General features: G+C 43.6%; 2 protein-coding genes across 17 annotated transcripts in view; one reads left to right on the top strand and one right to left on the bottom strand.

Annotated features, from left to right (window-relative positions):
- Positions 1-2,516, bottom strand: part of CTBP1 (C-terminal binding protein 1) — a 251,197-nt gene extending 248,681 nt beyond the window's left edge. The window contains exon 1 of one of the 3 annotated variants that reach the window (XM_074147737.1): positions 2,447-2,516. The gene's annotated coding sequence lies outside the window, so the exon portion shown is untranslated. The remainder of the gene's footprint in view (positions 1-2,446) is intronic. The other 2 variants (XM_074147745.1, XM_074147736.1) reach the window with 2 other exon arrangements.
- A 566-nt stretch (positions 2,517-3,082) lies between these two features.
- MAEA (macrophage erythroblast attacher, E3 ubiquitin ligase) overlaps positions 3,083-15,202 on the top strand; it is a 52,889-nt gene continuing 40,769 nt past the window's right edge. For 2 of the 14 annotated variants that reach the window (XM_074148012.1, XM_074148017.1), the window contains exon 1: positions 3,320-3,388. In XM_074148012.1, the coding sequence (XP_074004113.1) occupies positions 3,320-3,388 (69 nt within the window). Of the gene's footprint in view, positions 3,440-3,667; positions 3,731-10,623; positions 10,675-10,995; positions 11,094-15,202 lie in introns of those variants that run through there. The other 12 variants (XM_074148014.1, XM_074148013.1, XM_074148015.1 and 9 more) reach the window with 12 other exon arrangements.

Raw genomic sequence — 15,202 nt, forward strand, 5'->3', positions numbered from 1 at the left:
ATTTGCACATGGAGCCCAGAACATAAATTAGTTGACACTCAACACTTAAAGCTTCCTCTCTGAAGTTGCAATATTTAAAGGTTAAAGATTAGACATGCTCCCTCTTGTGTTAAACCAAGAATACACGGAATACATGCTGTTTTCTCTGACATGATGGTTCCTTGGCCATCTGTTCCATTAAGCAAACCCTTTAACTTTGGCTACTCATGTCTGACAGACCTTCACCAATAATTCTCCAGTTTAAAGACAGATATAGTCTGAACACATAACCTGTATCCATAGAATATTTGTGTTACGCTATTTTAGCTACTGTATTATCACAAAACACCATTAAGGGATTACATATAAACAAATCTACTGCAAATAAGTGTTTTGGGCAAATACAGATATGACTTCTTAAATTACACGGAAACTGACACTTCTTCAGTCCCTATAAGTGTCACAGGCCTAAAAAGTTAAAGTATGCCAAGTTCAAGCTGCTCAGTAACATCAATGATATGCAATATTGAACAGAAAATTTCCACCAAAACATTAGTTTACAGAATATTTCAGACAGGAACAAGAGGAAAAAATTTACAATCATATATAATTATGTTTGTAAATACAGCAACAACCGAGCTAAGTTTTCACTCCTGCACTTGACAAGCTCAGGTGGACCATTCCCTACACAGTGCCTAAATGGAGTCAAAATCCTCCTTACACAAATCCTCTTGCAGAATCGGGCCCCAAAATCATGTCTAGACATGAATGTTAATCCCAGGTGTAACTAACACAAACGTTTTTACTAATACACTTTTTTAAACAAAGGCTTTGCACCTGGTGTGGGCTTGGCAAATTATGTTTAGGCATACATTTGCTGATTATGGTCAGCACCAGACTGAATGCCAGAGCAGCTGAGAGTAAACAAAAGTAAATAGTTTGCACTCCAAAGCTGAAGAGAATCTAACACTCAACTACATGACTTTACATATTTTCTTTTATTTCCACCAGCTGTTTGTGGTGGATAGATGTTCTCAGTGTAACAGGGTCTATGAACATTGGAAATAATGTTACCAAATATTCTAAGAAACTCACTTGTTAAATATGACTTGTTCTTTCAAACTGCAAGAGTCAGTTGTGTTTTATCTTTCTGGAAACATTTCTGTTTATTTTTCTACAGTCTTCTGCAGACTAGAAATAATATAACCACAAAGTTGACAAAAGACAGCAAATTCCACCATGATTATTAATGGATAAGGTTTTGGGGTCTCTTTAAAGCTTCAAGCCTCAAGAGCATACTACCTGAAACATATCTGTTGATGATGGCAACCACCTGCATCGAGAAACAGAAGTTTTGCCACTGACTTCAACAACAGACGAAAGTTTATATCGCCGCACACACAGCTCCTCATCAGTTCGTTTCCACTTTCTTACTATTATGCTGCAGACCAAACACTTTCAAGGTCTGACAAAGTGCCTTTCGTCTCACTCACTAAGGTGCTCAAAGCACAGTGAGAAACTTCACGTAGGGCACATGTTACAGTTGAATATCGAGACACTGCCCTCTACTTATTATCAAGAAAGTAGCCCCATATCAACAGTCAGAGGATTAATACTCCAGGAGTGTTTTTATTCCCTCAGACACGCAAGTAGAAACAGTCTGTAGGATCAGGCTTCACTTTTTTTTACATGGAAACATTCACGTACGCTCAGCAGAAGCACTATTGCTCATTTAAACCAGTGCTTTTCACCTTCTGGCCCACCGACTCCCGTGGCGTGAACCACCCTCAGGGGCTGAACAGAGGTCAGCAAGACAAGCAAGCCTTCGGAATGCGGCGCTACACCGGCCAGGGGGATCTACAACTCCCTCCAGACGCTGCTGGGAGCCCGCAAACCCAACCAACCGGGAAAAAAAAAAAAAAAAAAAAAAGAAAAAACAAGAGGGAACCCCCAAAAGTCGAACACCGCCGCTCTAAGCTCGCAGCACACGCCGGTGCTTCGGGCGGTGGGGGCGGCAGCAGCTCCCCTCCCCAGCGCGGCGGGGGCCGGCCGCGTCCCCCCCGCGCTGAGGGAGCCACAGGGCTGCACCGCCCGCGCCCGCCCGGCGGGAGAAGCCGCTCGCCGGCCGGGCACACTCCTAAAGGGCCGAACGGGAGCCAACCCCCCTCCCCACCCGCTGCCTCGCGGGGAAGGCGAGACCGGCCCCGGCTGCTGAAGGAGCTGCTCCCGCCCCGCGCCTCCTCTCACAACGGGGAAACTTAGCGCCGGCCCGCCCGGGAGTGGGGCCCCGTCGCGGCCTCCCCCTCCGCGGCTCGGGGCCGCCGCCCCCCCATCCCCTCAGGAGTGAGGGCAGGCAGCTCCGCAGCGGGCTGGGGGAGGGAAGCGGCGCCGGGCGCCACCGCCTACCCCGACTGAGAGAGAGCGGCCCGGTGCCGGGAAGAGGGAACTGAGGGGAAGGGAAACTCACGCTGTCTCCGCTATTTAAACCTCTTCCCGCCGCCTCCGCCTCACTGACTCTCACTCACTCTCTCCTCCCCGCGGAACTTACTAGGGGCGGCCCCTTCCCCGCCCCTCCCCGGCCGATATACACACAGCCACACGCCGGGCAGCCGCCGCCGCTGCCCCGCCCGCCCTCCCCGGCCGCGCCACCCATTCGCCCCGCTCTCTGCCCGTCAGCAGGAGGGCGCAGCAGCGTTGGCTGGAGGCCCTGCCCGTCAAAGCGCGCTCCGCACCGCCTCCCCCGGGCTCCGCCCCTCGGCCCGCCCCTCCCCTTCCCGGACACCTCAGGGGGGTGTTAAAACGGCCGTTTTAAGTCACCATCAAAATTTACTTTTAGATCCCGCCTACTGATCTCTAGCGGAGATTCTGATTGGGCGGCTGGAAACCCCTCTCTACTCCGACTGGGTGGCTGGATGTCCATCACCCCCCAGAAGCCCGCCTATCTCCGTGCCGTAATTCCCCTTGATTTGTCCGCGCCTGCAGGCGGCCCCGCCCACTCCCACAACGCTGCCCCATCAGGCGCGGCTTCTCAAGCTCTAAGGCGGGGCGTGACGTGTACGAACGGAACGGCTGCAAGGGCGGCCCTCATTGGCTGGCGCCCTTCGCCCCGCGGTTGCTCTTCCGCCACCGGCGGCCCGCGGACCGTACCACGCCGCCTCGGCGGCGGGGGGAGACAGTGTGGGGGGGTGGCAGTGCGTTGGTTCGCCCCGTCTCCATTAGGGATGGGGCGGAGAAAGGCCTTTATCGCCCGTCCTGCCGCGCGCGCGCTGTAGGTAGCTCCCTCCGGTCCGGGCTGAGGGGAGGGCGGGGGAGGAGGGAGGAGGTTGGTGCCTAATCCAAGATGGCGGTGCAGGAATCAGCTGCTCAGCTCTCAATGACTTTGAAGGTGCAGGAGTATCCCACTCTCAAGGTGGGTGCTGAGCTCCATCCCCTCCTCCTGCCCCCGGCTCGGAGTAGACGGGTAAAGCCGCCAGCGCGTCCCGCCGGCGCGGCGCTGGGGGGGGGCGGGAGGGGGAGATGAGGGCTTGGCCAGCCGGGGCACCCCGGCTCCCCCTTCCCTCCCGCTCCCCGCCTCAGGAGCCGCTGGGGTGGGGAGGGGTTCGGCTCGGCTCCCACCACGCCGCTGCCCGTCCTGGTTTTCCTCCGCTGGAGGTCTGGGCTTGTGGTGCTACAGCTTCTCCTCTTCCCCTCCCCCTCCGCGGAGGGCGAGGGACGTGCCTGGAATATGCCGCTCTCCCCCGGGTGCCGCCGTGCCCCGAGGTGAAGGGGGAGGCCCCGGGCCGCCCTAGGGGGACACACACCGGCTCGTTGAGAGTCGGCCGAGGTGGGGGAGAGGAGATAGTCGGGTCCTTGTGGCAAGGCGAAGCGGTGGTCGGAGGGGTGATGGGAGGTGGGCGGGGGGTGAGGGGCTCGCACAGAGCCAGGCGGGGTTTAGGAGAGGGTTTAGGGGCGTAGAATCGATAGCTGGGGGAGACCGAGGGTTGCTTTAAATGCTCGTCCCAAATGATTAGCTGAATTGACGTGGCGTTGTTAGGAGACGTGGTAAAGGGGAGGGAGTGGAGGTGGCAGTAGAATATGGTTCCCTGGCTCCGTGGTCCCCCCAAAGATGGAGTTGAGCTTAAAATATAAAAAGGGACAAACGTACTGGAAAAAGCCAGAGGCCTGTAGAGACGAATGAGCGAAATACTTACGGTTTGGTAAAAGCACGGAGAGTTCGTTAAGGTACCGAGCCCCTCTGAAGGGTGGTAGGTTCCCCGGGCTGCATAGCTGGTCTTTGGCTTTAACTAGGTATTGTAAAGCAAATGAAGGACTCGGTACTGAACACTAAGGTCATCGCCTCCGAGGATTGTTGAACTGGAAGGATGATGCTTATAGGAATCAATGGAAACCTTTGTTTGAAGTCTTGTGTTGTATGTACGGTAGGTCTACCACATTAATAGCAGTAACTGTGGGAGGGAGCTAGAAGAAGGATCTCTGTTGCAAAACGCTTGTTTAAACATATCTTATGTCAGCGTATTGACGTTTTTTCATCTATGGAAGGTGTTTATACGAAGTAAACTTTGTTGTGCTGAGATCACGATGCACTTTCACACACTGAGTACTGTGTGCTCTTTGCAGTGTTTGTTTTGCAGGCTTTCTAGCCATGTTCTTGTGCTTGTCCTCCTTCTCCACTGTCATAGCTTTATTCTACTTGGTTCCAAGAAGCAGAAGGACAAAGTGTTGATTCCCATTTTACACATGAAGGCTTCTTTCTGTCATCGTGAAGTACTTTAAAGCTGACAGCATCAGGCTTAAATTTTGAAATACCTGTAAAGAACACTCTAGCACTTTCCACAGCCAGAACAATGTGAAGACATTTAAGGTTAAGCAGATTAAGACTGCATTTTAGATGTATTCCAGTTGTTATCGCAGCTTTGCTTGTTACATTCCTGAAAAATTACTGGCAGTGAGAATCAGTGAGTTTTTGTTTTGCTGCTTATGACTTAAGATGAATTGTCAGGGTGCCAGCCATTTAAAAGGTAGATAATATTTTGGACTAATTCTTTTATTTCCACAAGCATTCTTTTCCCCTGAAAAAATCTTAACAAAAATATACATAAGAGAATGGAATGTTGTTTGTAAAGTTGGGAAGCTAAATAGTAAGAGAGTGAGAAACTCTTAATATCCTAGCAAAGGTGATGTTTATTGATTCTTCCCAGAACCCATTCAACTTCTGGGTTGTTCCTGTAATCTTTAATAGCATTTTTCATTGTTTAAAAAACCTGCCAGGACAGTGTCTGCTCAAATCTTTTGAATGTGTCCTCTTAAATGTTTTTAACTGTGAGTCATATATCAAAATATTTTAGTGGTGGAGGTCAAAAAGCAGCAGGGAGAAATGAACACCAAGGCTAAAGTCTACTTAAGTTGATATCCAGTTTGTTCATTAGGAGGCAGGTGCCTGCAAGTTTCTGTGTGACTGAGCCTCTGAATTTTTATTACCAGTTTATTCCAACGCTGAGTGAAATGAATGCATATCACTTTTTTTTTTTAACTTTGCCCACCAGTACAGTAGCTCAGATGTTTCTGTTGGAGCTCTGGACACTGGTGATTTTCCCTGATGCAAGTGAAATATAAAAGATTGTAGACTTGTATTTATATCCTTCCTGTTTCCTCCCTCTAGCTTCCTCATGCCAACATCACTAGATAATAGTTGTGTAATAGCTCTACATTTACAGTGTGTTCCACAGAGTGCCTTTCATGTGAAAGAGTGTTTAAAACTACAAAGGGAAATCCCTTTTCCATAGCTGAATTATGGTTGCTGCAGGAGTGGAAATGCTTCAGCCATTCTTCAACAGTTCAGCTCAGGGGAAGTAAATAGACTTCTTCAGCTGAATCTAGGGAAGCTCTTTAAGTGTACAAAATAATACTTGAATATTCCCCTCACTTCAGTCCCTTCTCAAGGGCAAGAAGATTGCCAGCTATTCTTCCTCCAAAGTGCTGTGGAATTTATTAATTTTTTTAAAAAAGTCTACTGATAGAGAATTATGCTAGTCTGCTAGTCTCATTTGAGAGCATGTAACATGAAAACTGACAATTTAGAAACGAATGAATGCGAACATTGTTATCGTAGTTCTTTGCTGAGACACTAATAAACAAGTGATGACAGGAAGCTAGATAGTTCATCCATATCTTTAGAAGGATGAATAATTATTAAGCTGAACTAGCAAACTGTATGGAGTAAGACCCCAAAAGCGGAAGATGGAAGACCTGAAGGCAAGAATGATCACTTGTGAAAATATTCTTATCTGGGCTGTTCATTGGCAAACAGTTTAGGGTTAGCTAGGCTGCGACTGCTTTAAAACACAGCTGATCAAAAAGAGAGCTGTAGAAGCACAGAACACTTGAGCACCTTCTCAGAACTGCTCTTTGGCTTCTTTTGTTGGCAGCTGTGGCAGGAGAATACTGGCAGCAGATTTAATAAGATATTAATTTCTCATGGAAATACCATGTTTACCTGACTGTTGAAGAGGGGAATAGGAGAATAGCATTATGTGAAGTGTACATTGTTTCTGTCCTGAGTCCATGGAATCACAGAGTAGCTGAGTTTGGAAAGGGCCTCTGGAGACGGTCTAGTCCAATAGCTTCCCCTCAAAGCAGGGTCATCTGGAGCAGATTGCTCAGGGCTATGTCCAGACTGTTCTTTATTATCTCCAAGATGGAGATGCCAGCCTCTCTAGGCAAACCTGTTCTGGTGTTTGACTGCTGTTATGGTATTAAAAAAAAATAAAAATCTTTTGTTTACATGGAATTTTCTGTATTTCAACTTGTGCCTATTGCCCTTTTACTGGGCACCAACTGGTGGGAGTAGTCTGGCTCCATCTTCTTTACTTCCCCCATCAGGTAATTATACATGTTGATAATACTTCCTTGAGCCTTTTCTTCTCAAGGTTAAACAATCCCAGCTCTCTTAGCCTCTCTTCATATCTCAGGTGCTTCAGCCTGTGTCCTTCTGCTGTACTCACTCTAGTATGTCCATGTCTCTCTTGTGCTAGAGGCCCAGAACTAGACACAGCACTTCGGATGGGCCTAGCTCAGGCTGAGTGGAGGGGAAGGATCACCTTCCATGGCCCACTGGCAGTGTTTTTCCTAACAGTCCAGGGTGCTGTTGGCTTTCTTTTCTGCAAGGGCACACTGCTGTCTTGTGGGCAACTTTTCCACCAGGACTCCCGGGTTCTATTCTGTAACGCTGCTTTCCAAGTTGTTGGTCTCCAGTGTGTACTAGTACATGTGGTTGTTCCTTCCCAAGTGTAGGACTTGGCATTTCCCTTTGCTGAATTTCATGAGGTTCATGTTTGCCCGTTTCTCCAGTCTACTGAGGGCCCTATGAAGGCAAAACAACCATCTGGCATATTAACAACTCTTCCCAGTTGTGTATCATCTGCAGACTTTGAAGGTGCACTCTGACCCAGCATCTAGGTCACTAATGAAGATGTTAAACAGTGCAGGTCAACTTCTTTTCCCACGGAAGCAGAAAAGGTGCAAGATTAAATTCTTGCATAAATGGTTGCGCTGCTTTATTTTTTTCCCCTGTATACAAGCTTCACTGTAAGTTGTTTGTTTTGAACATAGTTTTGTACTTTGATATTATGAGCCACAGAGTACTCCTTTCAAAGCTTTGAACATACAGCCACAAAAGTTCTTTCAGTGAAAGTGGTTCATGCAGAACTTGAGAAGGACAGAAGTAACAGAACTTGCAACATCCAATGCACTGTCAGCGCATCAGTCTACCAAAAAAAAAATAATGTATGGCACTTGTAGATCATTACCTGATTTGTAAAGTGCTTTTCAGGTAGAAGGTTGACGCAATAAGCTAACTGGTACTAGTAACAGTCAGCTCTGTACTAACTCAGTGTGAGCACTTTTATCTCACACTAAATCCACCTTCAGACTGGGTGCTCTGACTCACTGAGTGTGCATTGAAGGTCCATACCAAGCATTCGTGTGCTGCTGAATAATGCACTTCCTGTTTTGACACATCATGAGTGCGTGTCAGCAAAACAAGCGTGACATCTTTTGTACTGCTGCTGTTCTTCTGCACTGGGCTCTGTGTGCCACTGTGCTTTGAGAAAAATCTGATACTGTCAGACTTCAGAAGAAGTTTGACTTTGGAAAGCAGCTAAAGCAGGAGTTGGCTCCTGTGGGAATTGGTCTCTTTTCCGCCCCTGCCCACTCACTATAAAACACATTTTGAAGTGATTACTGAAGGAAGAAAACACAGTTAAAGGCAATAAGTAACAGTATGGCCATGAGCTAGAGATATTGCTTGATTATCAATACTCCATTGTGCCTGTAGGAAAATATTTCAAGAAAAATACTCAAACGTTTTTCAGAAGACCTCCTGTTAGTATATTCCTTTTCAGAGGATGTCCTTTTAGTATCTTCAAAGTGAATACTTATCTGATGTTCCAATTCACAGTTGCATAATGCTTGATTTGTAGTGTTTTCACAGGACAGTGCCCTGTGATCTTGGGAGTTTGGTTTGTGTATGTTTCTGGTATAGAAATAGAAATAATATGTTTGTATGGTAGCTAACATGTTGGGGTCTTTAAATGTTGACATAAAGTAAAAATATCTGTGAAATATTTAATTCTTTGCATAGTGAATGTTTTCCAAGAGAGTAATAGATATTGTAATAGAAGGAAAATGCTTCACAGCTTAGAGCGATAGGAGTGGAGCTCTTAGTGTCAGGCAGCCCGTGTCAGTTTTTCTTATCGATCTAAACCTCTTCCCATTGTCGTTCGGTTCAGTACTTCCTATATTAATCAGCATAATGGTGCACCTTTTGGGCCTACAGATTTAGGAAAGTACTGTTTTGGCCAATGGGTATTTGCTATAAGGACATGCTGGCAAAATTCATCAGTCCTTGTAAACTTAAGAAACTGCCTTCATTGTACACTTGGGCCCTCATAGCTTACAGCCTGAAGATACACTATATAGGAAGTATTTCCTAACCCAGAAAGTGAAATATGCTATATTACTTGATTACTTATAATACATTATTGCCTATGTAAATAAATCAAGTTTTTTGTTAAGATAGCTTTATTTTGACAGCTGGTAATTTAACTGCTTTACAACCTACTTTTGATTCACCTTGGGTTTTTTTTGAGTGCTCTTGAGTTGTAAACTAGCAAGAACTAAAGTAAAACAGATAATATATTGAGTAGAACTTTGGTCATTCATATATTCACATACAGGTCTGCTAAATCAATAATCCTTAATTATTTGTCTTAGGAGAAATACTATCCGTTCAACTGGAGTAAGTTATTTTGGGAGCAATCTTGATTGGGAATGAGAGCTCTAGCGCAAAGGCTCCAGCCAGTATCACGGTGTCTGGACTGCGCAAACACACAGGAGGACAACGACCTCTTCCATTTAAAGATGTGATACTGTGATTAAAGTGAGCAAATATTTGGAGAAGAAAGAAGGATCAAAACAAATGAAGGGACTTGCTCGGGACACAAACCTGCTGTGTGACCTTAGCTTAACTACTCAAGTATTCTTTGGGTAGGGAGGAATGCTTAGGTTTTTGTTAGTGCTTAAATATTTCTACTAAAAGGAGAAAAGTGAAGAAATTTCTTTTGAGGCATTAGTCCAAGATGGCAGCTATAAACAAGTGTAGTGAAAATGACTGGTCTGTGATGTCCCTAGTGTGGCTTTAGGCAGGACTCTAAAATGGCTGTCAATTTGCTTACATAAGGATGTAAGACAGTTTTATATAACTGTAAAATGGCTTTGTAAAGCATTTAATTTTGTTGTTGGAAGCCCTGTCCAAAAGTTTGTAATGTATTCAGCAATAAGTTACTAGCAGTTTGTGTAAAAGGATAATATGTTGAAGGATTATAATTGCTTCGGTTGAGTAAGTACGTGTGCAGCAGATGGATAGTCCAAGAATTTTCGCTGCTAATTCTCTCCTGTATTGAAGTAGCAGCTTTGAGTATTATAATGATATTTTCTTTCTAGACACAGCTGCTCTAGAATATACAGTACTGTCTTCCTGACTTGTGAAACTGACACATTTTAAACTAAGGAAAACTACCAGGCTTTACACTTCAAAAAACATTGAAACTGTTTTTAAAAAGAGGTTTTTTTTTTAAAAAAATCCAAATGATCTGCAACTGCATTTAGCCTTATGAAATTTTGTCTGTTTTGATTAATCAAAAGTCCTCAAAAGTTTGTATTCTTGTACCTAATTAAACCTATATCTAGCCATTATTCTAAGCCTCTTATTCATAAAATATACTGCTTTTCCTTTCTTTAACTTTTCCTTTTCTGTTTGTGCTTAGAACAAGGAAAAAAATATTACTATTTCGAGGGTTTGATAAGAGCAACACATCAGAACTAATTCTGTGAATAAGTGGTGATGTAATTTACATTTTGGATGAGTTCAGTGACAAGTAATGATGCTGACTCAGTTCTGAAATAATCCAAGAGTTATAGAGGAAGAAGTGCAGTGTATAAAAATACAAAATTTCAATAATTCTGTATGGAAATGCTTAATTGTTACTGGTTTGAGGGAAAACTTGCAATAGTTTATTGTACCCTGCCTGATTTTTTCAAATGGCCTCGTGTATCATAGGTGTCCTCTACTTTTCTGTTTTGTTGAAGGTGAGCATGGTGATCAGATTCAGTCTCAAGGAAGCGGCCTAATGCTCCAAGGTGTTTATTACTGGGTTTACCTTCTCTTGACACTGTTTATTAAAAATATTTAGTAGATGCTTAATTTTTCTTCCATATTCCCATACTTCCTCTTTTCTCTTGCATAAAGTAGAGTAAGTTGTCTTTGCTTCTATGTGTTTTGAAAGACAATTTCATCACTGCACTTCTCACTTTCTTTTCCCTACCTATCTATGTCTAGGCTTAATTTCATATAAGGGTACAATATATGGCATTTGAAAAAGCTTATTTATACCTCAGAAAGTCTTCAACTGAATTATCTTGGAGGCCTATAGATTCATACAAATCTCTGGTGCTTTTCAGGTGTTATAAGCTAACACAATTGACGAGAGGAAGCACATCAGTTTTCTGACCCTTGAAAGGAGAGCGTAGTTCTGTAATGGTTCCCCCCACCTAAGCTGGTAGGACTCTCATTTTATTTCTCTTGAAACTTTTTTTTTTTCTTTTGACTAGTTATCTGACTGTGTGCCTGAAAAGATTTTTTAAAAAAAAAAAATCCATTTCAAACTCCATCCTGCCCCATGATTCAGTTCATTTGAAAAGATGTACAATGAAGGTATTTCTGTTTAAAAAAAAAAAAAAAAAATTACGTATTACATGGCAAGGAGTTGCTTCCAGTATGAGACTGTAACATTAAAGAAAGGTGATTCACACAGACATCAGGAAAATCTGGATATATAGTTAAAACTTCCTTGTGTACAAGTTGGTCCTGCTGTCAAGTTAGACCTGATTAATTTCTTTCTCCAAAATACGGGAGGAAATCAGAAACCTATGAAAAAGATGTTTCTGTTGTCTATACTGTTTTCTGTGAAAATCAGTTTTTAGAAAATAAACTTTTGAAAATTCCTGTTGACAGGCAGCTGGGGAATGATTAATGGTCTTACTTTCACCACCAAATAATTCTTCCTTCAATTGTGATTACTTATTTGAAGTATTACTCATACTCTATAATGTTCAACAACCAAATGATAGCTATACAAACTGGTTTTTACTTTCTATTTCTTTCTGCCATATCTAAACTAGTTTCCTACATGCAGTCACTGTGGGGTAGAAACTCTTTTTGATTAATATTGTGGTCTGAAAGAGATTGGTTTGGTTTTATTTTCCATTTTTATTTGGAATTCTTTAGGCTTGAATCTGCATAAGTGAAGAAGGAATCTAGCCTGTGTTGTACAATGTGGCCTGGTCAGTTTGAGAACTGGTGTGCTAAAGGTCTAGTGTAAGGCTAAAGACTTGTGGGAGGATGAAGGCTTACATTTTTCACAAAACTTCAATTATGAAGTAAACATGTGCAATTCAATCTTTCAGTGTTAATCTGTACCAGTTATTACAGATACAATCCAAGTGTGAAACATTACAGAGGAATAATGAGAGACTGAATGGATATTAAAATAGATTAAATTCAATATAGACACGTGCAATGTGATACAGTTTTTAGGTATGGTGGAAAGAAAAACAGTCCTAATCTTACATACACAATAACTAAGTTGGAGATGATCATCGTTGTTCAGTGGGATCTTGTGGTTTTGGTGAACGTTTTCTGGGAATGATCAGGTTAGTGTTGACAAACTTGGGATTAAAGTATTGGGAAAGGGAAGAATGGAGAACGTCGTTAGGTAGCAATCAAAATCCATGGTTTCTTCTTCTCTCAAGTAGTATGAGTTACTCTTATTTTCTCCCTTCCCTCATCCTGAAAAAGGATGTAATAGAACTGGAAAACGTCTACAGAAGGGCAAGAATGATTAGATATGGAATGTCTGTCTTCAAAGAATGGTTTAGACAGAACCTTTTCAAGCTCAAGAGACATGAGAGACATAGGAGAGAGTGAATGTTCCCTTTTTTTCTTCAAAAGAAGAACAAAAGGGTTTCAAATTAGGCTAGCAGTTGACAAGTCAAAAACAAGGAGTGTTTCTTCACACAGTGCTTGAGGATGTGAAATGTCTCACCGCAGGATGTTGCAATGCTAAAATTCTACAGGTCAACAACAACCAGCAGAGCTCATGGATGAGAAACACCCTGTGGTGTTTGTACTATAAAACTTCCACCTCTGGCTCAAGAAGCCCAAAGAGACTATTTGGGATTAGTAACTTTATATTCTTGCCTTTTTTGTAACTGCAGTCCCCTTTTTGGATGTTGTCAGAGAAAGAATAGTGACAGAGGAGGGACTTTTGGTCTTGCCTGATCCGGCCATTCATATCTTCCAGTGGAGGTGAGTTTGGTGTCTAAATTAGCAATGGACATCTATGATCCAGTCTCTTTCTAGATGAATTCATAAAATTCAAGTAGGAAAGGACCTCTGCAGACAGTGTAGTTTAGGCTTCTGCTGAAATCTGGGCTAACTTCAAAGCTAATTTAATTTGCTCAGGGTTCTGCCTAGTTCTGAAAGTTTCCAAGGGTGGAACTCCACCCCCTTCTGGGCTGCTGTTTCAGTTCTTACCAACCCTTCAGGTTGAAATATTTTCCTTATGTCCAGGTGGAATTATTTTGCTGCTAGTTGTCAATTCTGCCTCCTTCCTTTTTGCTCTGTAACTCTGAGAAAAGTCTGGTGAGCTCTTATCTATGACCTTCACCTTTAAGTAGTGGAAGGCTTCATCAGACTGTGCTGTTCCCAACTCCCTGTAGCCTTCTCATCTACAAGTGAAACAAGCCTGCCTCTCTCAGCCTCTCTCTGCATTTTGTATCCTCCAACCAGCTTAAAATCATGGTGGTAGCCCTCTGGGCTCTTTCCAGTTTCTCAATATATCTCCTTTTGTGGAGCAAAGGAAGCTGGAGGGGTAGCCTGGAGGCCAGACTCAGTGTTCCAGATGAGTCTGCATGAGCGCTGAGCATAGAGAACAATCATTCCTCTCAACGCGCTGTGTTTAGTCTTGCTAGTGCAGCCTGGTATGCGGTTAACTTCTGTTTCTGCAAGAGTCTGTTGCCACAAGATTCATGTCCAACCTGCTGTCCATCAGAACCTCAACGTCTTTTTCTGCAGAAGTGGTCCTAGCCAGTTATTCCACAGCCTAATGGATGTGGTGCTAATGGATGTAGTGGTTTTGTGCCAGGTGCAGGGCTCTGTTTTTTGCCTTAATTGCATTTCATGAAGTTCTTTGTGTGTTTCTCCAGCTTGTCATTTCTTCTAAATGGCAGCTCTGCCACCCAGCACTACTAAGCATTCCACCAGCTTGTCCTCTGTGAGCTTTCTGATTGTGTGTTCTGTTCCATAGTGCGGGTAGTTGAAGAAGGCATGTATGTTGGAGCTGATAACATTCCTCAGGAGTCAAGCAGTACTTGTAGTTGGCCACCAGGTAGATTGTGAACCACTGATCATTATTCTTTGAGCCTGGCTGTCCAGTCAGTCCCTAATCTGTGTTGTATTCCAGCCATTCAGTCCACATCTTCCCAGTACAGCTACAAATGTACTGTGGGAGACCATGTCAAAAACATTACTAAACTTAACATGAAAGGCTACCAGTGCGCTCCTCATTCAGAGGTAGTCATTTTATCACTGAAAGCAAACAGTGTTGTCAAGCAAATCTAGCCTGGCTATTTTCAGTCAACTTTATGAGCCTGGAAATGGCTTCCATTTTTTTCCATAACTTCCCATTCCATTTTTTTTTCCATAACTTTCCCAAGAACTGACATGAGACAGACCAGCTTGAGTATCCGTGATCTTCCAGCTTCTCTTTTTGGAAGAGGGACAAGAAACTTGCCCTCTTCAGTCATTGAGGACTTTCCTTGTTCACCATGATATCTCAGAGATGATAGCAACTTTGCAGTGTCATCAGTGAGCTCCTTCCTTTCTGGTCTTATGTATCTGTGTATCCTCAGCTTGCTTGAGACTTCTTGTGTGAATACTGCCTGTCCCCCCAGACTTAGTCGCTGAGGAAGCCTTAGGAGAAGACCTTATCAGTAAAGACGAAGAAGGCATTTAGTACTGAGGCTTTCTGTTGTCCATTGTTGCTAGGTCACAAACTCAATTCTTGGATGCTTTTCTTCATCTTCCTTATGCTGAGCATAAGGAGGATGATCTCTCTATAAAGCCCTTGTAATTACAATTGCTTATTACTTTGAACACTAGCTGAATAAAGCGGATGTATCTGTTGGCCATGATGGTAGCAAGCGCTGGATGTTCTAGCTGTGACTCAGAATGCTTTTCCTCTATAGTGGCTGAAGGACTGTAACATCTCTGCAAAGAAGATCTCGCCACAAATCATATTTCTTTTGTTATCTTTTACTTTGTCAGGCAGAAAGTCCTTCAACAGTGTAGGCCTTCACTTTGTTTGGAAACCCCAAGTGCTGAGTGGGTGACAGTGTCTCTCATGGAAGCCGCGAGTGTGTGTGGAGGCAAAAATAATGCCACATTCTCAAGATGCCTTTAAGCTGCTTAGTGGAATTCAAGGTGCTAAAACCAGCATAAGAAGTCCAGTCTGGTTGTCTGATTCCTACCAACTTAAATACTATTGAAGTAGTGGAGATTTTTAAGCTTTGATCATTATAATTAATGAATTTCTGTGAGGGGAAAATG

The sequence above is a fragment of the Numenius arquata genome, chromosome 5 (genome assembly GCF_964106895.1).
Source record: "Numenius arquata chromosome 5, bNumArq3.hap1.1, whole genome shotgun sequence".
NCBI lineage: Eukaryota > Metazoa > Chordata > Aves > Charadriiformes > Scolopacidae > Numenius > Numenius arquata.